Source organism: Diadema antillarum, unplaced genomic scaffold, assembly GCF_040938485.1.
Source record: "Diadema antillarum isolate AM-2024a unplaced genomic scaffold, OU_Dant_1.0 scf00000187, whole genome shotgun sequence".
Taxonomy (NCBI): Eukaryota; Metazoa; Echinodermata; class Echinoidea; order Diadematoida; family Diadematidae; genus Diadema; species Diadema antillarum.
The window spans coordinates 115205-138653 of NW_027271076.1; the positions used below are offsets into that span (position 1 = coordinate 115205).

General features: G+C 37.0%; 1 protein-coding gene across 1 annotated transcript; it reads left to right on the forward strand.

Annotated features, from left to right (window-relative positions):
* Positions 1-3614: 3614 nt before the first annotated feature.
* On the forward strand, positions 3615-21141 carry LOC139723340 (extracellular serine proteinase-like). The gene is made up of 11 exons (XM_071634596.1): positions 3615-3722; positions 7777-7893; positions 11437-11673; positions 12771-12912; positions 14208-14392; positions 15064-15235; positions 16156-16362; positions 17465-17646; positions 18792-18969; positions 19548-19729; positions 20989-21141. The coding sequence occupies exons 1-11, from the start codon at positions 3615-3617 to the stop codon at positions 21139-21141; spliced, it is 1863 nt and encodes a 620-aa protein (XP_071490697.1).
* Positions 21142-23449: the final 2308 nt, after the last annotated feature.

The following is a 23449-nucleotide window of genomic DNA, read 5'->3' on the forward strand; positions in this document are numbered from 1 at the left end:
ATAATCTCTTACCAATGACGGGATAACATGAATATATGTGGAAAAACAGACCTGTGCCATCGACTCTCTGTACCGGATTTTCTGTATTGGTTAAAAAAACAACAACTTTGGTAGAGTTTTTTTTTTCCTTCACGAGTAAGAGAAGGAACTGATAAAGACATATTATGCACATTATGGTAGACATTGAAACATTTACTTGTGACTTTTAAATATCCAAATGCAAATTGCAAATGAAGTATAACAGTAGAACGGGAACAATAAATATTAATGAAGAGCTGGATTGAGACATTGACATACAATTTTCATGAGATAGCAGGAGGTAATTGTTTACTGGCCACAAACTAATCTTACATGTGTATGAATGATGTTCATGGTGAGTTTACTTTATTCTCTAATATCTTCTTCACGGGAATCATTTTTTTGTTTTTGTTTATCTAATCCACCTGATGGGCCAAGAAGGGCGGTAAAACCGTCACCAGATAACTACGCTGATTTCACGTTTTGGGTAATGCCGGTCAGTGACAATTTTATTTTGTTTTGTTTTGTTTTTCGTTTTTTCTTAACGTGTGAGTCTAACACGATGAACATTCCGGTTCCTTTAAACTCCATGCAGTTTTCTATAATCTCTTTCTTCGTCATATAGCTGGTTTAATTAACGATTATGAAAAGCGGATGTGTTTTAAGTAATGGAGTCTTAGTGGCCGAACGAGAGAACGTAACAGGCAGGGCAGTCTCACGTGGCTTTCCAAGCACTATGTCCTTGACGGAGTCCAAAGGTCGCACCCGGCTTTGCCCTGATGATGGTGTCTGCCGCTAACATTCCCTGATCTTCTCTCATCTTTTCTCTTGGAAGCCGAGAATATGGATGCATGATCTGTGGGAACACTGTTCGTGGTATTAGTTCATGGGGGTTTCAAATCCGATGCTGCTTTGTTTAAAGTCTGATGACATCTTGCCCTAATTTCTTTACTCCTTTGTCATTATTGCTCTAAATTTTTCTTCAGATCAACAGAATCGATCAAATTCCACATGGAAGTATCTTTTTTCTTGTCCATGGCATTATTACGAACTATAAACTCGAGGAGGTCAACAAATTCTTTCTCAAATTCCTTCACAGGTCGGTCATCACCCTCCTGACTTCCTATATTGCATCTGAGACTGCCAAATGTCCAAAATTAGGGATGGTTCAGCCAATGGAGCGATAACAAAGGACTGCCAAATGCTGCTCCAGGCACACAGCTCCTGCCAATGCAACGAAATGTTAACAAAGAAATAAAAACAAATCATCGGGAAATATTGACACCACAAGGTTCAGTGAGTGTAAACAGCAAAAAAACAAAAACAAAAACAAAAACAAAAACAAAAAACAAAAAAAGAAAAGAAATGTGGTTAAAATATACAAACAAAACAGAACAAACAAATCTTACAATGCTTCAAGAGGGTAGTAGTAAGATCATCACAAGGATTTGACTGCGAGACTGATTGAGAGAGTTGAATTCAGAAGCAGTAAATTAAGAAAAAGCTCTCTTGCAGACAACACACAACAAGACGGACACTTCCACCTATGCAGTCCTACGTGTCAGTGCGGTGTGATAAATCACTGGTGACATCTTCCGAATCATAGCATGACTTCATTCAAAATCATATACGTACATACATAATGATGTATATTACGTTATTCGTTCATAGGCCTGCAGAGCAAGTGTTGTACATGACAGCGTCGCCTTTTCGAATTTGGGAAGGTGACTCAAAACGTGCATGATGTGCACTCAAATTATAGGCTCTCTACATGTAGGCCATATCTCTCTCTCTCTCTCTCTCTCTCTTTCTCTCTCTCTCTCTCCATATTATATGAATATATGATGCAATTAATTTGTTTGTGACAAAACCTCACCCATCTGTTATCTAATAAAAGCAAAGCAGCTGTACATAGCATGCATGGTCTGAAATTAGATTTCAAACTGGAGAAGAGTTTGTGGCCCGACCCCTTCCGGTTATGAACGAGGTCTGATGTACACTGACTTTGCTATGTCTGCCAGTGTTTTGACACTATTAGTCCTCGACACCGTCGTCGACGGAACGCTAGCGCATGCGCACTTGTCTAGCAACAACATTATATTTCAATATGCATGGTGATGTGATTGACGTCATTCATTTCGTAAGCTCCTTGAGAATTCGAAGAACACGGAGCTGGGCAAGTCCATCCCTATATACATGCACCATTGCAAGGCGTTAATCTTATCTTGTTGCTTCAAACAATACGTCTCCTTGTTTGCATTGATATACGTTAACAAAACTGGGACCAAGATGATAAGAACTAAGAAGCAGAGGAAATCTCTGTGAGAATCAAGCCACATGGTATTTCTTTTTTTATTACTAGAGAAATGGACTGGTTAGCTGTTATGTAATATTTGGTATAAGATGTCCATTTTCAACAGAGTCTAGCTTATTCTATAACGCAGCTACCACAGTAGGCAGGCAAGCAAAAGGACAAGGTAAGCCGGCGACAAATATTTCAGTTCTGTAAATTTCAAAGTAAAAAGAATAAAGCTTAAATGCCAAGGTACCTAAATAAGTCCTAGATTTTTGTTTCTAATTGTATATATATTTTTTTTTTTCAGTGTGTACGGTACAAAGTTTTCATATGTTTGTGTACAATATTTGCTTTTTCATTGTTGATACAAAGTAAGTTATTGTAGCCTTTCATGTTACCTTCTTGTCATCTTAAAAAGAAGTTCAGGCTTGAAAGGATGATATTCAATTGGGGTTATTAGTGTTTCATTGGCACCAGAAAAGGTTGGTAGCTCATTTTCAAAATCAACAGTTTTCCGAGGAATAACTGTTCTGTATACTTTTAAACTTCAAGAGACCAGCAAAACTGTTCGTTTCTGAGTTCAAAGAAGTTGTTTGTTGATTACGGTATGAAAAGATATAGGGGATCACTTTGGTTCTTCTTAGGCATTAGTCTTTAACCCAGGCTAAACTTTCTCTGTAATGCCACAGTAAATTTACAGTGGCGGAAACCTGCACTTAATTGGTTTACTTATTGTTATCCCATATCTTACTTGGATAACAAGTGCTTAAACCAACACTATTATGTATTCACTATCAAATCAACACTTTTATGTAGTTGTTGGAACTTGCCAATCAGGGTGTTACTACCGATTGATCATGTTGATCTAGCAATACTTTTACGCAGGTATTGAGGACGTTTGTTCTTGTTGTTGTTGTCTGTTTTTTTCTTGTTTGCTTGTTTGTTGTTTTTAACAAAATAGGTAGCCAGTACGATTCTTATAAGAATTGCCTTATTTGCCCTTAATATACAAAACTCAAAGATTGGCGCGATCTGTAGCTGGCAATACAAAGTTATGTAAGATTATTGGTTTCCTGCGATGAGGCGGATTTTCCTGACGTAAAAATTCACATAGAACATTAGCACAGCCAAGAAAGCACAAAACAAAACAACAAAAATGTCAACCAATACGAGAATTGCTCATTTAACATGCAGGTACGCTTATATAATAATGTTCATAATATGCATCCAACATACAGTTTCATTGCATTTTTTTTTCCAAGCTCATAAGTCCTTTCATAATGTTTTCCTTCATATAGACATGAAAGGATTCATTATACTCCTATTGGCCGCTTTGGCCACGGCCGAACTCGCTCCTCTACACACCCACAGGGAACGCATTCCAGGACGGTACTTGGTCAAACTCAAGGTGAGTGGACTATGGCGGTAGGATCTTTGTTTTTTTAACACTTTGATGCAGCAACATGGGTAAAGCACCAAATCCAGATATTTTAAAGTTAAAGAAGAAATTTAAAGGAAATAATATCATAGAAATTGACTGTTTTCCATCATTTAATGTTATTTGGATTAATTTCTTACATAAATCATGCAATAAAGTTGTCTCTTCTTTTAATATAAGAATCTCTATTTTTACCAGATTTGAGCACTGGAAAAAGTCCGCAAAAGTACGAAAATGCCAAATTTGCGACGTCAACAAATGTGTATGCAACCCAGTGGGATTTACGTATCTATAGGCAAACTGTGTGCACTTTTCAGGAAATTGACGTGTAATTTGTTGTCAATCTAGAATAAATCGTCCGCTAAAAGTATATATTTACGTCGTGAAATTGTTTGTTTGTTTGTGTTCATTTGAATCATTTTTTACACCCATAAATTTACGGAAAAACAAAATTTTAAAAGCACAAAACCTACCGTAATCAGCTCAAGATTCACGATCGCCGTGATCAGCTGTTCCTTCGTACAGCCACAATTTGCTGTTATTATAGACACAACAAATCGATCACTGTGGGGGAATTGCGTATAGCTGAGGTAATCTTACATACTCATGAAGGATGATAACTAAGTCAAAGAGCTGTAATTGATTGGAAATCATTTTTACACCCATAAATTCACGGAAATACGATGTTTGAAAAGCACAAAACCTGCCATAATCAGCTCAAGATTCACGATCGCCGTGATCAGCTGTTCCTTCGTACAGCCACAATTTGCTGTTATTATTGACACAACAAATCGATCACTGTGGGGGAATTGCGTATAGCTGAGGTAATCTTACATACTCATGAAGGATGATAACTAAGTCAAAGAGCTGTAATTGATTGGAAATCATTTTTACACCCTTAAATTTACGGAAATACGACGTTTGAAACTCACAAAACCTACCGTAATCAGCTCAAGATTCGCGATCGCTGTGATCAGGTGTACGCACAACAGTACCAGCAGAATCGGCAGTGAAGAGGTATTCCTTGATGCCGTGATTTCAGGTTGATTCTTCTTCGAAATGGCATGATGAAGGTTTGTTAGATAAATGTGACCTTCTTTTTCTCTTGTGTGTTGGTTTAAATTCTAATTTCTACCTCAACTTGCTAAAAAAACCCAGTCTAACAAAGCGGGAAACTGCAACATTTCCGTGCTGAGCAGCAGTCACGATACACGTGTTGCATGCAAACATGCACCGCTGCTGCAGCGATCCCCATAGTATAGCATGTAGGTTGCATGTATTTCGATCAAGTGTCTTGGTAACTAGGCTGTTTACGCGTCTGGGAGACGATTTGCATAAAATTACGCATGTTTCAGACGAATTTATGAATGAAAGTGAGTAGCATGACATCATGCCATGACCATATTTGGAATAAGCAGAGGTACAGCTTTCTGTAAGTACCAAATGTGTCAGGGTTCAACTCAGAATATCTAAGACACGATCGCCAAAAGAACAGTCATTTTCGCCGTAAGCGAGGGCGATTTGGTCTTTAGACGTAAGATTTTGGCCAACTTTTGAGATTGACATCCCACTTTTCTCTTCAAAATTCCACATTTTGTAGGTTGTATTTCGAAATGTTGTTGATATCAATCAGAAACTAGAAAATTTCCTCTACAACGTGATACCAAAATGTCAATTTGGTCCCTGAGGTAATTTTTTGACCTTTTTCGAGTGTAGCGCGAAATCACATTTGCCGAGAAGTTTCGGGTTTTGCCAGAGCGGGTCTCATATAGCCGTACGGCAAATCAGCTCATACACATTTGGTGACGTCGCTCAAATCCGATGTTTCTTGTAGCGAACGGAGCTACGTGGTCATGGAAATTGGGTGTTTTTTCAATCTCAAAAACAGTTTGGGGGTAAAGGTACATCGTCTAAAAGATATCCAGTTTTGTTAACTAGCTTCTTAGCTTTCCGTAGATATCAAACTTGTCATATTTCTAGATTCTCTATAAATTTCTGCTTTAAGTCCATCATTACATAGAGCAAACAAACAAAAAAACGAACAAAAAACAAAACAAAAAAAAAAAACCCAAAAAACACCTTTCCAATGATTCTTACTTGCTGCATAAGAAGGAATAGTCTGGAAGATAGGAGAAAATGTCCCATATTTTCATGATATATCATTTTCATTACTTTAAGTCGATTTGATATCTCTTATGGACTAAAATGAAGATTGTTTTACGAGGACACTGGTTTTCATGATAACAGCATCACACATCTTCATGATAATACAATGATGATAAAAAAGTGTATCATGAGACGATGATACATAACAACACCTAGATTTTCCTAAAAAAGTCCTAATATGAAGCTATGATTAAACTAGGTATGAAGAAGTTCGACAATATTTTTGAAATCAACCTACCGCAATGTTAAACATTGTCTCATATCATTATGGATTGTGCGCCGTTGCACACTGTGCTTGCTTTCCGTTTGTTTAAATAAAGATAACAGCTTACACCGTTATGAACTCGAGAATAGCGTATGCAAATAGAGTGAAAAGGAACTGTACAATATGATCGCAAAATGAGCTTACCCTATTTTTTGATTGACATACTTGACATACTTAATTGACATATGTGACCCTGCATCACAAAACGCACAGAAAGTCGCCAGACATGAAATTTTAGTTAAGAGCATAATCTAAAAGAGCAGATTTTAAGCTTTAAAATGATGTATGACGGCTCAAATTAAATGGGCTCTCCTAACCTATCTAAATATTGGAAAGAAAACACACACTCAGAAATCTTAACCAAGCCGCACTGGCTGTGCAACGAATGGGACAAAAACAGGATATGAACCACCAGAGTAACAACAATGAAGGAATTATCAGATTAAATTGAAATTAAGTGTGCCTTATTAACACATTCTGTTCATAATTGATGCTAACTTTCAAAGCAGTAGCATTATCTATTCAAGAGATATTAGAGTTGAAAGTGAAGAGTGTGTACACGGTTTAGAAGGGGACTCTACAAACACATCTAATCACACTATTCTACCAAAAAAAAAAAGTTCCAGATAAACCGCTAAAAAAAACACACTTTCCTACCCGTTTTATGATCCCAAATTTTAGCATAATGTAGAAGAAGACTTGCTCTTTCAGAAAATATGAAAAAGTCAAGATCGGTTAGGTTGACCCATTTCACCTATTTTCAGTCCTCACACAAAATCAGTGTGTGCGACTTTTTGTTCGTCTTGTGGTGCACAATCACATATAATTGTGACTTCACCTGCTAATAAAAGAAATATTATGGAATATGCTCTATCACCTTAACTCCGTGCTTTGAGACCGGTGAAGTATCACTGGAAAGGCTTAAGTCCTGTAACTAATGATCATTGAGTTACTTGAGAATATTGTCTTGAGATGACCCTATGTTAATACTTCCACCTATCTCGCATGTCAGCCCTAGCCCTTGTGTGCTTAAATGTATTATCCAATGATATAAAACGTTATTGATGTTTCAAGTCGTAATCTCCCCTGCATGATCATGGTCCTATCATTCATGCCAGCATTGTATCTGTCACTATATTGAATAAACAAACAAACCAAAAATATCTGAAAGAAGAAACGACGGCCTTTTAAGGGTACAACGTCTGAGTTTACCATGCCCAAATTTTACCGTAGACAGTGGACAGTGTTAATAAACGTAGATATAAAATACCTTATTATGCTCCGAGAACTTCTCTTTTTGTGGCTGTATTCCAAAATTAATACATCGTTAGAAAATGTAACAAAGTGCTAGCATGACATTAAGCACAATAAACATGCACTATGTTAAATACATACGTAAGAAAACATATCATGTAGTTTCGTACTGAATGCACTCTAATAGAGTATGATTGTACTTTTGAATTTTAAGAAAAAAATGTATATATTTGACAACATATCAACGTGGTATTATTGTGCCTCTTGGTGATGGTAGTTCGATCATTCGTGCTACCGCAGTGGTATTAAATGTCGATTCCTTTACATTGTATCTGACAGGCCGGGGGAAACCTTGAGTCTACCATAGCTTCACTCGGTGACGTCAGAATAATACACAAGTACAGAACTGTGTTTAACGGCTTCGCAGCGGAACTCACTGACGACATGGTTACACATGTAAGTGGATTACAACAAATGAAAGCAAAATAACGTGCACAGTGCCCTTGTCTACAAAAACACAGTAAACACTATAAGGTATTTTTTCGATAATGAGGACTTTATCTCTGATGTCATTCAGGCCCGTAGCCAGGGGGGGGGGGGGGGGGGGGGGTGCGTCGGGTGCGTACGCACCCCCCCCCCAAATTCTGAAAGGTCCACTTTTTCATAATAACGGTTTTTAGCAATTCTCAAGATAACAATCCAAATAAATATAAAGACACATTATATGCTACGTAAATATGGAAGAGTACGTTTAACAATGTTAAAAATAATTGTACGAAACCCTTTTGTTGTATGAACCATCGGATCGTCCCCATGCACACAAACACAAATGTTATGTATCAATTTGTGCGAGCTATTATTATATTGGCACTGCATGCCATGGCCCTTGGCGCGTGTGACCGGTGTTTTTTTTTCCACTGGCCGCCCGAGTACGTGCGATTCGTGGATGACATTGAGGTTGACACTTGCATTTTTTCACAGGAACAGAGGTAATTGGATGAAAATCTAATAGCCTCAAGTTTACATATATGATAAAAAATAAAGAAATTTCCTCGAAATTACTATAATCGAAAACCTGAGACATTTTATATCTACGTCTCACAAAGATATAGTACATGTATATATAAGTACATGTTGGCATGATAATGCCTGGGGATAGATTATTATGTCAACTATTTTCCATTATGAATGCATGCTCCAATCAAATTGTGAAAAGGTGGTCATGAATTAGCATTTCTTACGAACGATCACGAGAGACAAAACTAAATGAAAGGCCTGTCTTACTCCAGTTCTCTATTAGTTATACATTTTCTCATGTTGTGACAGTTCGATTGGTTCTCATTTTGAAGTGAGCCAAAACCTAAGAACATTCTCACTTATATTCCAAAGAGTATTATGCAGGCACGCAAACTCAATTTAGTTGTATTTCATTTAAATGTAATGGGCAAGAGGGTATGAGAGAGAATGCTGAGCTATGAAGTAAAATGGTAAAGTAAAAAGTTTGTCAGATAGTATTACAAAAGCCTGAATATTGCAAGAGCTCCGGAGTAAAAACAGTCAGGGAAAAACCCTATGCATCATAACATTGTGAGAGCGTTAGACTGCATTGTGACGCGTCGTTATTTAATTTACATTCTTTATTCATATTTTTCATTAAAAACACGGGTAATGAGCCGGATTGGGTTAAAATTCTCACTTACAGCTTTGTAGAAGTCTGAGTCAACAGTATCACGCAGTACTTCAAGACGTATTAGTACAAACGATTTCTTGAGCCTGCATCGTTTCAGGCTCTGTTCTGGATAAGGCGGTAGAAACTCATTCTTTTTTGTTGTTTATTTTATCATTATTTACTAATCTCTTTTCTAACTTACAGGTAGCGGATTTCTTTGCAGGCCAAATTCGGAAATGTAGTGTTGATTATTACTTATACATTTTCTCATGTTGTGACAGTTCTATTGGTTCTCATTTTAAAGTGAGCCAAAACCAAAGAACATTCTCACTTATAATTTCCAAAGAGTATTATGCAGGCACGCAAACTCATTTTAGTTGTATTTCATTTAAATGTGATGGGTAAGAGGGTATGAGAGAGAATGGAAAGTGCTGAGCTATGAAGTAAAATGGTAAAGTAAAAAGTTTGTCAGATAGTATTACAAAAGAAACTCATTCTTTTTTGTTTGTTTATTTTATCATTATTTACTTATCTCTCTTCTAACTTAAAGGTAGTGGATCTCTTTGCAGCCCAAATTCGAAAATGCCTAGAGACAGCTAGTAACCAAATATGCTACTATAATTTGATAAATAAGAAATAACCATTCCAGTATGTATCTTAGTGTGCACAGTAAGACAGATCAAATCAAATAGGAAAACATCTGAGCACTAAGCCTGATGTCTGAATTTGCACTCAACTTCTTCCAATGGCTAACGGATGTTTAATTTTTGAATTTCACTGACCTCCAAATTTCACAAAGAAAACCTTCTTCGCATGATGGTTAATATGACATTTGACTGATATTGGAGATGTTTGCGAATCGGATCTACTACCTTTAGTATTATTAAATCTAAAATGATTATTTGAAAGTTCGGAAATGCTGGAAATATCCTACCACAAGGAGGCAAAATATAAATGGTTCACATTTACAATTCATTTTGTTTTAAAACTTTTCTTATTTATTTTCGTTTTTGACAAACTCGCATACCAACGGCTGATATACTGTATAGTAAAGTGAATGTTTCATCTTCCAAACAGCATCCAATGGGATGGAAAACTCCAACTGAAAGGTGGACACCGTGACCATACTCGCTAAAGAAAACGCGTAATAGGGGTCGTTTTTTCTCACGGATTAGATGGAAAGTGTGATGTACGAGCGTATATAATCAAAGGGTATCAAAAAGGCCGAAATTTGGGAAAATGGTATATTGTTCAATCATGATGAAGTACTTCTTTAGGGTGCAGGAAACATTTAAGGAATACTTGTTTTTAAGGCCCGAAAAAATCATATGATCATTACTCGTTTAGGGGCCATTTTGAAAGTCCATGTATGAGCATGGTGTCCACCTTTTAATTGTCGCTACCCCTCCCGGGACAGTATCAAAGGACCGTTTTGTTAATTAACGCAATCCCCCATTCCTTTAAAAATCCTGGCTTCAGGCCTGCAAACGCGGGTATACAATAGAAAATATAAAAGTTAAAACAACACCAGGAAAATCACTATTCTCAATTTTGCGGCGCGCTACGCGCGCAGAGTCTCGAACACAATTAAACTTTGCAACTTCCTGGCAAAATGAGTTTTTACTATTTCCTAGATGAAATACCGTAACGCGATTGCATGCAACAGACAAAAATACAAATTTCCTCGAGACTTTAAAACGTCATTAAAACAGTCAAAATTCACAATTTGCGGCGCGCTTCGCGCGCAAATTCTTATATAACTTTTGTAGTTCGGTCGTCCAAAGAATATGTATATATATATATATATATATATATATAATTGTGTGTGTGTGTGTGTGTGTGTGTGTGTGTCATCATTGGTATTGGTACCGAAGGTCCGTTTTTTTAGTGACCGCACCCCCCCCCCCCCCCCTTGAAAAATCCTGGCTACGGGCCTGTCATTATAGTGGAATCATTGGGTAACCTTTCTTTTTTTTAGACTTTCTTTCATCTCTTTCAGACCAGCTGAGTGATGATGATTGTCATAATATCTTGCGCACGCTTGAAGAGCGTATAGCATTGTTTGTACATGAACGACGGGGGGGGGGGGGGGGGGGGAGGTGGTAATTATTCCGAAAACATTACTATTATGAATTAAAAGAGAGGAGTTAAAAATCTAAATATACGAACGAAAGAACGAACATAAAGATGATGATAGCGCGTACTAGCATGTTCTAATTAACTGTGTTTCCCGCGTTTAGATTTGTGAATTTAATAGCAACGTTTTCTGAATGAAATCATACTTGAAAGCATAAGTGTGACGGATAACGTGTTAAAATATCTTTGAGCAGCTGCGAAGCTCCGGCCTCGTGGAGTACATCGAAGAGGATGGCATCGTGCGAGCCTCTGCGGTCGCGTCATGGGGTCTCGACCGTGTCGACCAAGTCTCGCTCCCTCTCGATGACGTGTTCAATCCCATGGGCGATGGGTCTGGCGTCGACGTGTACGTAATCGACACCGGAATCAACGCTGTCCACCAGGACTTCGGTGGACGAGGATTTATCGGATATGACGCGCGTGATGGAGACGTAAGTACTGTGCACAGTAAAACAACAGTAAAACTGCATTTAGCCTGACACATCCCAATTGACCATAAGTATCTTATTAGATATCTTCCAAATACCCTTCTATTACTGCGAAAAAGCACATTGCAGCCATTCATACATCTAATTAAATGATCACGTACCAAAGAAATCCATTCCTTTGACTCTTCGACTGCTATTGTTCTATAAAGTTAATAATGAAAATGATACTGATACTGATACTGGCAGTGAATTGAATGATAACGATAACAGTAAAGATAGTGAACACGATAACAAGTATAATAGTATTAGAAGTTTTGATGAGGCAGGGTTTAAGATTAGATTAGAAAACGTTTTAAAGATCCTTGTCGAAGAGATATGAGGAAGTTTCGGGTCCACGTATGAAAGAGCAATCCAAGCCATTTGTATAATTAGGGGATTAAGACAGGCGAGGATGTCGCTATGATTCATAGAAATAAAGAGTATTTTAGAAGTAAGCATGGTCAAGCCCGTGTCAAACCAGAAGGTGGATCATTAAACAGTATTAAAAGATTAGTCCTATGAATAGATCTAGCAGGTGTTTATCAGAAATGTCTGTTTTAGCATTATCTGCTAATCTCTAACTTGAGTACCTATGCCATGCAAATTCATGTAGACTTGTGTTGATTAAAGACTCACCCTCAACATCATTTACATGGCATGGCAAAATGAATACCAATATTGATACCAAAAATGTTACAAAAATGTTCAACTGTTTTTCTTCAGACTACTTGGACACGCTCACACCCCCCATTCTGTCAAGAGTGTCATCTGTTAATCATTTGTAAAGTATGCCTACTGAATTTGATTAACAACAGACATTACATCATAAGGTATAATTCCCAATGATAAATGTAACTCGCATGTTTTCATGTTCGAGGCCCTACTGATTGAAGATGTTGCAGGGAACCTGCATGGTGTTGTTTTGGTGTTTATTTCTTATATATTTTTGATCTCTTGAAAAAGCTTTTTTTTTTTCCCCTCTCATTCTAGATCTTACTAAAGAACGCTCACATCTGGTAATACAGAATCAATAAAATATATCATATAAAATCTTTGGGCAGGGTGACGACTGCAACGGACATGGAACCCACTGTGCCGGAACTGTGGGTGGAACTACTTACGGTGTTGCCGCTGGCACCAGAATCTTTGGAGTCCGTGTTCTGGGCTGCTTGGGCTCTGGCTCGACTGCAGATGTAGTCGAGGGTAAGTTGACAGTTGATTCTTCTTCTTTTAAAAAAAATGAGAGTCATTATGCTTGCTTATTGTTTTTGTTTGTTTCTCGTCTATCGGTTGAAGGCTTTGTGCCATTACTTGCCATTCTAGACTCGGGGGTAGGCCATCCTGCAATTTTAGCGGGTATATCTCATTAGTAATTAAACCGTCAGTAACCACCCGTCTTGAATATTTCGAAAGTTGTCCAAACATGCCAAATGAGAGTCCTATTGCTGTACCTGCGAGGGAACATGGTCGGCGGAACCGTGGGGGCCGTGGGGGCTCGGGCCTCCACAATTTTTGTGCACCATACGAACGAGTACATGAGGTGTCATCACTTTGGGCCCCACACTTTATCTAAGTACGTAAGTGACATTTATAGATAGAGATCTTGAAGTGTGAGCGCCGTAAGGTTTTGTTGTTTTTGTTTTTGTTTTTGTTTTTGTTTTTGTTTTTGCTTGTCGGAAGTGGAAGGGGAGAGATGAGCTGGTCGAGGACTTTTTTTTTCTTTTACTTGTTAGCTCATGAAACCCGAAAGTGGGCCCCCACACTTTTGAAAACGCTCCGCCGGCCCTGGGGAACAATAGGCCATTTTAAATATACGGAATCTTCAATTGCTAACGTGATAATCTGATTAGGCATCCAAGGGGCCAGAAATGTACGTAATCTAATTAAGGTTGTGTCGATGTCATTAGTGAGTGTTTTTATTGTTGATGTTATGAATTCTGCAAATATCGCCTTTATTAAAGCATAATGATTATTAGGATGCCTCCTTATCCCCTTTGAGGCCAAGTCACAACTGATGAGCTAAGTGCACTCCTTGAATCTGAAGTCATCCCGGCAAATACACCTAAATTTGATCGTCGCAGACTACAATGAAGTATTTATGCACTGATGTACAAATTCAACAATAGCCTCCTGGCAAACCTATTTACTTTATGTTTCTGCTTGCAAACAGGATCAATTATCAATTATTGTTATGATAATTAATGACAATTTCAATGATAAAATGAACAATAATATTTTTCATCATAATGATAATATTATCAATACAATATTATTGTTGTTAATCAGTAATTACGCAAATCAATGAAATAACTACTATAGTACTAGTAGTACCACGAGTACTCTTACAAATTCAATATCTTTAAATGTAAATGTGATTACTACTACACTATCATCATCATTGTTGTCGCCATGATCAAACATGATTAAATTTTTCATGATTTCTCTCTCACATCCCTCCAATATACACAATAATGATATATCACACAATATTCTCATAGGCTGTGAGTGGGTTGCGGACAACTTTGTAGGACCATCAGTAGCCTCTCTCTCCCTCGGTGGTGGCGCTAGCCAGACAATGGATGACGCCATCGCCTACATGGTCGACGCGGGAGTCAGCGTCGTGGTCGCAGCCGGCAACGACAACAGCGATGCCTGTGAATACTCTCCGGCGAGAGCTGAACCGGTGATTTTTTTTTTTTTTTTTTTTTTTTTTTTTTTTTTTTTTTTTTTAGTGAAACAGATTACAATGATAATTAAGATGACACTGATGATAAAACTCTTGACCATGATAGCAATGATAATGGTATTATTGTAGATAGAAGTAAAGATGATATTAACACGCTAATGCTATGACATAGACATGTAAATGTAAATACTGCAATAGGAAGTTAATAAAATGAATATCGAATAATATATGTTTGTGACAATGGCAACGATAATAAATGTATTTAGTTGCCATTGGTAATATTATCCCTACCTTTATTGTTTACAGTTAACCCCTGAATCTTCTTTGGTACAAGCTTCAGAAAGTTGAATATTTAAACTTTGCCCATCCCCGTTTTGCAATACCTCTCGAATTCAAAGGATATCATGAGTGACTTTAGTTACGTTTAGGTCACTGTTTTAAAGAGGATGCAACTAATTGAACGTGTTACACATAATTGACTAAAGCATGTAGGCAAAAACAAAACAAAACAAAGGACAGGATGCATTAAGAAACTTTATATGGATTTATTACACAACTTTTCGACTATTATTCTTTTTTTTTTCAATGAACGAACATAGTGCTCCCAAATAATATGTGTTGTTCATGTAAGATGATGCAATGATACAAACTGTATCGTTTTGCTCTAGGCTATCAGTGTTGGCGCCACAGACAGAGAGGACGTGCGCGCCGTCTTCTCAAACTACGGAACTTGCGTCGATATCTTCGCCCCCGGAGTGTCCATCACTTCCGCCTGGATTCGGTCGGATACCGCTACAAATACCATCAGTGGAACCTCCATGGCATGCCCCCACGTTACAGGTTAGCCAAACCTTAATTGTTTGTTACCTCTTAGCTTTTAAATGACACACACAAAAATGCAAAACCTTCTTTTTTCCTCTTCCTCAAAAAACAAACAAACATACAAACAAACAACAAAAACAAAAACACACCAACGAACAAACAATTGGAAAAGCTCGGTACTCACTCTTCTTTCCTTAATTAGGAAGTTAATCTTGAAGTTAAAACGTTGGCAAGCTATGTTAAGGCAAATAGTAAAGAGCAGGGAGAAAACTAGCGGCAAGGAATGCAATTCTGTTTTTTTTTTTTCTTGAGTCATGAAACATTGGTCATAGATTTGTAAGGGCAAATCTTAATTTTTACAGTTCTCGGTTCCATCATGCTGTCATAATGATGCCCATCACCTCATTTTGATATGCAGCAAATAAAGTATGAATAAAAGAAAAAAAAAACTATCCAATTGTATCAGGATAGCAATCGATTATCATAAGAATTTTACTTGCGTCCTTTTGCCAAAATATTATTGATTTGTAGCAAACATTAAAAAATGGCAAAAGAAAGCAAGTAACAATCCTATCATAAGGATGTTACTTGCTCCCTTTTGCAAAAGTATTTTATATTGTGTATTTAATATAAATGATTTGACAAAGGGAAGCAAGTGACAATCATATCATGAGGTTGTTACTTGCTTTCTTTTGCCATTTTCTTTTCATACAATTTTGTGCACTTGCTTCCTTTTACCGCCCGAATATCTAAAACATGAGTCAGAATTGTAACGTTAGGATTTGTCAGTTAAATAGAGCATGCCTCAAATATGCCAAATCAACAAAAAAGTTAATCAGCATAAAAATGTCACTTGCTTCCTTTTGCCAAAGTAGGGCGCACCTGCTCATTCATGTATTCATTTAATGAAAAAAAAAAACGATTCCTCTTCTCCACAGGTGCTGCTGCAGTTCTTCTTGCCTCTGAACCCGAGTTGACCCCACAGGAGGTGAGAGAGAAGCTGCAGTTGAAGGCGAATGGCAATACTGGAATCACCGATCTGCCTGCCGGCTCTCCTGATCTCCTTCTCTATATTGGCGAGGGAAACGCCGGGGGAGGGTTCATCCCTGATCCCTCTGCCCCCGTGATTCCCCCAAGCGATCCCAGTAAGAATGGTTTGAACAAGGTTACTTTTATAAGTGCCAAATAGTGTACGTTTGTTGGTTGTTTTAATAGTAATATGTTTTTTTTTTTTTTTTGTCGTTGGTCCTGCGTAGATTTGTCTGTCATAGTTTGTTTATCTTTATATCGGTGTGAAACTGTGTTTGTTTGTGTGTGTGTGTTGGGGGGGGGGGGGTAGGCGGGGAATGGGGCGGATAACAAGTCCATTTGCAGTCAAGGATGAAGCTATATTCCATCCACGTCTGAGAATGAGAATCGTTATTTCCCAGATTCTTATGACACGTGGTAGCTCCTGTGGAAAGAGTCCAGCTTATTTTTTTTTATTCTGTTTTGTTTATTATGTGATGGGCTGGTCCCATTTCTACTATCTCTCAAAATGATACTACTGTCATTTTTTTGTATTGATTTTAAGATTATGTGTACATCAAAAGGTTTAATCTACTTCCTCCCATAATTTGTCTTTTATATCAATGCATGTAACCGTGCCTTTCGATTTTATTATAGTTTACTGTATATCATGCTCATAATATTGGAAATCTACACCTGATATGTACTGTTTATTTTCTTGGGATATACCGTACTTTAGGTCTATTGGAATGTTTTTTTTTTCTTAGTGTAGATTACCAAATTTGTATGCCTAACGACAATTTCATCCTTGTTGATTATCATTTTGCTTTCTTTCCTCTTCTTATCTTTTCCTTTAATTCATCCTGTTCGAGTTTTACTTCTACGCTTCTGTTTTCAATGATATTGAAACATATATTTCTCAACAGTATCTTGCGTTTAGTGTTCACAATAATTTGAGTAGGTTGCTGCATGTTATCATGATAGATTGCTTGGTATCAAAATCAACACGAAAGCAGAAAAAAAGAAAGTCATCCTAATATTCATCATTTTAAGATACACTAAAGTAACTACTTAAAGTGCATTTCACAGAGTGAAATATAAATCAAATCATTTTGATATAACTAATAGTCAGTATGCTGCTTAGAGAGTATTATAATTCACGTCGATCTCACCTCTCAATTATTGAGTCAATTTAGATGAGAACCGTGATTGTTTTGACCATATACTTTCGTTTCGTAGCATGCAGCGGATATTTCAACGAGTCATCGGGTACTTTCACCAGCCCAAATTATCCAAGCGACTACGACGACGATCTGACGTGCGATTACCTTGTCGTTGCCGGTGACGGAGAGGCCATTACAGTGACTTTCGACGATTTCAACCTCGAAAGCTCTTCAACCTGTGCTTATGATTCAGTTTCCGTATGTATTAAACACACAAGTACACACCACATTCACACACACACACATGACACACACAGAGACTTAAAAAATGTACATACAAACGTACATACATGTGAAGAGATAGATGGAAAACAGCGATTTTCAAAGATTTTCTGAAGCATAGTCATCATCAAAGAGAGTTTTTTTTTTTTCTCAGCAGTACTGTACTCGTCACATTACAAGATGTAAAGATACTAAAATTATCATTTATACTTCGGATATTTTCTTCGCTTCAATCCCGAATGAATGAAACCAATATAAATGGATATATCAGTTGCTGCATTTCAGTTTTTCTTGTGTGTGTGTGTGTGTGTGTGTGTGTGTGTCCTTCTCTTCGTGTAATGTATTACCTCACCTCGTCTCACACACGTTATCATGCACAGAGGATATCCTGCAATTTATTCATAACAATGTGTGTTTCATACTCACAATATCATATCATCTTATGATGATAATACAAGATGACAGCAGATCAAATATACCCAGAGAGTAATCAAGGCTTCGAAGCATTCACCTTTCGGTATGATTTGATTTGGTTCAAGTTTCCAGTGTTCCACTTCCAAAAAAACAGGCCGTTATCTCTTTCTCTACTCTTGATTTTGTCTATTCAATGTTATTTCCATCACTCTTGCATTTATTAGGGTTGGCGTTATTGATGATTTAAATTTCCTTCGTTTCCATTTACTTACACTAATTGTCATTCTAAATAATTCTCACCCCCCCCCCCAAAAAAAAAAAAAAAATCTAATTTGATGTCATCATTTCCTATTCGTGCAATAAGGATGAGAGATATGAATTTGGCCAAAGTAGAACGTCAACAAACTGACAAATATGAAAGCATAAAAAAACCCCAGTGTTCACGGATAGTCTAAATCTTGAGAAAAAATAAACTCGTATACCCGATTGCATTGAATTTGCTGCCCTAATTGTTTCATTATTATATAAAATCATCTTTCCTGACGAACTATGTAAGTAATGTTTATGATAATGACTCCAGGTGTTAGGAAAGACAGTGATACTGATGTTAATGTCATTTTTAAAACGATGGTGATGATGGGAATAGGTATGATTACTGTTATCATTGTTATTTGTTTGATTGTAGTCATTGTCTTTATCCCTCTAAGATCTACGACGGAGCATCAGTATCTGACCCTCTCCTTGGTCAGTGGTGCGGCACCAACAGTCCCGGGGTTGTGGCCGGGGCCAGCCAGTCGATGCTCATTCGATTCGAGAGCGACTTTTCCGTGACCTCATCCGGCTTCTCCGCATCCTACGTTACTGGAGTACCTCCCGAGACTGGAGGTGAGATAATTTAAAGCCATCCCATTTCCCACCCCGACTCCCCCCCCCCCCCCCCCCCCAACAAAAATGAATCAAACTTACAACATCTACGAAAACACTTTTCATTCCATTCTCCTTTCGTGATTAGTTTGTCCCATATCTGGAATGTTTGGGGAGAAAGTCTGCCGAATCGACGGGGTGTAAAAGTTATGTGACTACCTCACATAGGTTGCAATGTTTCATATATAGGTGCATAATATTTCCTTAAATATCTTGACTCTATTCCTTTTTTTTTTCTGACGCTAAGAAACCGGGCCGGTGCTATTGCCATCGACAGATAAAAGAAGGAAGATACGAACATTACCGAATGTCATATTCTACATTTGTTCTGCAAGACAGGTGACGCATGGGCAATATCCCTTAATAAAAGATAAAAAAAAAAACAATCTAAGTGCAACAATAATCGTAACCACTAATGACGAACAGTACGAGTTAAGTGTCTTATTATAGAAGATCCCGTAGGTTTGTATGAAATTACTCACGAGAATTAGCGAAAGGTATCACTGTAAACATCCCTTTTGCGACTGTTCCGGTTGCAGAATGCGGTCATGTTTTCACTAAGGCGACTGGACAGTTCACCTCGCCAAACTTTCCAAGTAACTATGGCAACAACGAGATGTGCTCATTCACCATCGAGGCTGAAGCTGGCGAGACCGTCACACTCAGCTTTGGCTCCTTTGACCTGGAGAGTCACACCTCGTGTGCCTACGATGCTGTCGAGGTACTGTCCACATTCCTCCTTTCTTGCGGAAGAACTTCGGACCAGTTAAAAGATTTTTTTTTTTCCACTGAGGAAAATATATATTACATACACATCAGTGAATTTTTTTAAAAATAAACTCTGACAAAAATCTTTGCAGTTATGAAATAGTTTTTCACATACGCACACAAAAAAAAAAATCAGGAAACAGTCCTTGGAAATTCAATATGAATAGTATGACGCGAATCGCGAGCTTATAACGTCATTGCCTTTAAAGTTAGGTTTAACCTTTGGGAGCAGTATTTTAAAAATGTTCAAGATATCACATTTGATGCATATAAGTAGGTCTGTTGTATCACAAATTACCCTACCATATAAAATTTTCACAATAGAACCTAAAATATAAGGAGATATCAGTATTTTTCACATTAAACCATAACTGTAGACGGTTTAGTCTGTTAACATTTTTATTATAACTATTGTTCACATTTTGTGTATTTCAAAATACTTAACATCGATTATATGGATGCAATTTTTTACATTGGATGTTTCTATCCCTAACTCACATTTTAGAACTATCTTAAAACACTAATGCTGGATTTTTGTTTCATCTGCAAATGGTAAATTATGCCTTTAAACTTGTGATTAATGATACTAAAATTAGTCAGAAAATTTTTCTGACCGATTTTAGGTTTTTTTTTTTTACGAATTTAATAGCCAGTATCAAATCCTAAGATGAATATTATTTGACAGATCGTCACTTTGAAGCTTGACAGGAATGATATTATCATACTTACTAGCTCTATCAAAAAATACAGGTGGGGATTTGTGAGGTGATGCCATAATCAGTTCAATCATTTTGTATATTCATATCGACTAACATCTAATTTCTGTTGCTGTGACGTAAAATTTTACTCATCTTTTACATCCTCACTAGGTATCCCAAGGTCCGGAAATTCCCCTTTTGGAAGAAAAATGAAATCCAAAACTACATATAAATCGACTGAATAGAAAATATTTCAGTTGTATGTTTCTCATAATACGATGTTAGTGATTTTAAAGATGCCTTTCACATTCCATAAGTGTATTCTTTGACAGTATGGGATGATTGTTTTTTATATTATTATATACTTGTTTTGAACATTTATACATAAATGATTGTGCATCGACGTGTGAAAACAGGAAAAAATCGTATATAAGTATGAATATTGGGAAAGGAAAAAAATGAATGTTGCATAGGCACACGTACCCATTAATGTCTCTTTGTGCAACTCTTCCAGATCATGGACGGCAATGGTAACCTCCTCCAAAGAGTGTGTGGCTCAGCAGTCCCGGCTCCAATCACATCGACCAATGACGGAATGGTCATCAAGTTTACGAGCGACAGTTCGGTCACCCGTGGTGGATTTGAGGCTTCCTATATCAAACAATAGTTGAACGCTTAAGGATTTGTTCTTTCCGGCTGGTATTTCTGTTGTTCAGACACGGGCGAGTAAAAACAAATATTCTGTACACCAACGGCACAGATTGACGATTTTTGATTGAGCAATAAATAGCTAAAGCAACTACACTGGCAAGAAGGACATTAACTATCTCCCTGCGTACTTTGCAACAACTTCAATTTTGTAACTCATGTGTTCTCTTCAGAAGCTGAAATATTGCTGTCTGTAGGAAAGTCAACAAGCGTCTGCATTTGATGTCTTGCTACCTTATCAGTACAATAAACAGAAAGTGAATACATAATCAGTGTTTCGTTTCATTCATTTTTGTATTTGCACACACAAACAACCACTACAACCACCATCATCAACATCAACGTGCAACAATAAAAACACAATGATGATAAAACAAAAAAGCACACAATACATGCAAATTTGCATGCACATAGCCATGGGCACACATGCACACACACATACAGGCACATACTTTAGTGAAATATCAATTCGTTTCTCTTTTTTCCCCTTATAACATGTATCTGCTTTATTCCTCGACTTTCAGCAGCAGAGGATTTACTATTTCATAGTTTTTTACGATTTCATAGATAACATATTTTATCGTCATAAAATGACACAATAATTCCAACTCATGGATCGTTATTTTGTTGAGGAATCATAGGCATTATTGCATTGAAATTGTTTCTGTCATATTTGAGGGAGTGTTTTTTTTTTAAGTTATCATTATTAGGTAAGGTAAATAGTGTATTTACCACAATTTGTGATCAGCGGAAATGGTATCATACAACAATCAGGGACTTCTTAATAGATGGTATTAATTCTTGGGAGGGAATATGAATAGTATGTTATAAATCAATATCATAAATCCATTCTACTTACGTTTTCAGATACCTGCATTTTACCATGATGTCTTTGATGTGGTGTACAATCTTATTGCTGGCAGTTTGTTATTTCAAAGGGTCGTTAATCCGAAAAAAAAAATCCGAAAAAGCTACGTTATTCCGAATGTTCTTTAATCCATAAATGAAATAAGTTCATTATTGCTTCGGCTCTTTAATCGGAAACTACAACAAGGTTCATTATTCCAAAGGTTCTTTAATCCAATATCAAAATAAGATACGTAATTCCAAGAGTTTGTTAATTCGAAGACGAAGTAAAGGACCCTTATGACTTACATTCATACATTTCATAAAATCAGGTTGACGGGAATGGCACACATAATAACATGAGAAAGATATATATATTTTTTTTTTTGCATGCGTGCGATACTACAAGATCTTAAATAAGAATTGTATTTTCTAGCAACATTTCATTTTCACTGGATTCCTATATTGGAATTCTTCAGATAAAACGATAAAGAGGGCATCTACTATCTATCTGTGTATATCACTTTTTAAATGAAAAAAAAATGCAAAAATATAGGGTAGCTTTGTAATTATCCGTCGATCAAGAGCGGCATCCGGATTTTCTCCATTCCACGATTTCTAAAAGATGCTGCCTAAGAAGCGGGTTTAAATATGATGTTGAAGTGCATAGGTGTCGAGGCATCTTAATTCATGTGGTCACTCTCCAAATTGACATTTTTTTAAATGGATAATCAATGCACTACAAAAGACTAGTACCTCGGTTAAAGAAAAAAAAACTAGAACTAAAAAAATCAAACAAAGAATAAAAGATATGAAGGGCTATTTGGTGATGTGTTCATGTTATTACGATGCAAAATCATATCTCTGTGTTCTTGATAATCTCCTTTCAAGCATTCACGACTTTAGAAAATTCTGCCCCGAAATTCATTGTCTTGCCCATAAAACTTCTGACACTGATGGACTTTACTGCATACCTTACATTGGACAAAGATTAGATGAAACTAAAATTTAGTTGAATTATTTGGATCTGTATCAAATCACAAGAGGATTCTTCTGATTTGCCAAATTAAGAGCGTAACAAAAATTCGCACCATTTAGAATAAAGTTTGCTCGATCGTTTATTATTCCGGAGATTTGTTAATCCGAAAATGGAATAAGGTTCACTACTCCGAAAGTTTGTTTCATATTGCAAAACACACACATTTTCTATACCTAGGTGTTCGCTACAGGTAACTGTAGACCTCGTCATAAAATAGGATGGCTTTCAAACGTTTGACCAATTTTGTTCCGCAACCAGCTGGGCAAATATTTTATCGTAGTTACAGACTGTAACAATAACATACCAATGAAACAAATTCTAAACTGCCAAAAAAAATATCAATGTTTAACCGTTCGTGATTGTGTCCTAAAAGGAAACAAAC

Excerpts from the sequence above, each read along its gene's own strand:
- LOC139723340 (XM_071634596.1), top strand. The coding sequence starts at position 3,615 with ATGAAAGGATTCATTATACTCCTATTGGCCGCTTTGGCCACGGCCGAA. Across the intron at positions 12,913-14,207 it reads GACTGCAGATGTAGTCGAGG|GCTGTGAGTGGGTTGCGGAC; the intron begins GTAAGTTGACAG and ends ATATTCTCATAG. Across the intron at positions 14,393-15,063 it reads CTCCGGCGAGAGCTGAACCG|GCTATCAGTGTTGGCGCCAC; the intron begins GTGATTTTTTTT and ends GTTTTGCTCTAG.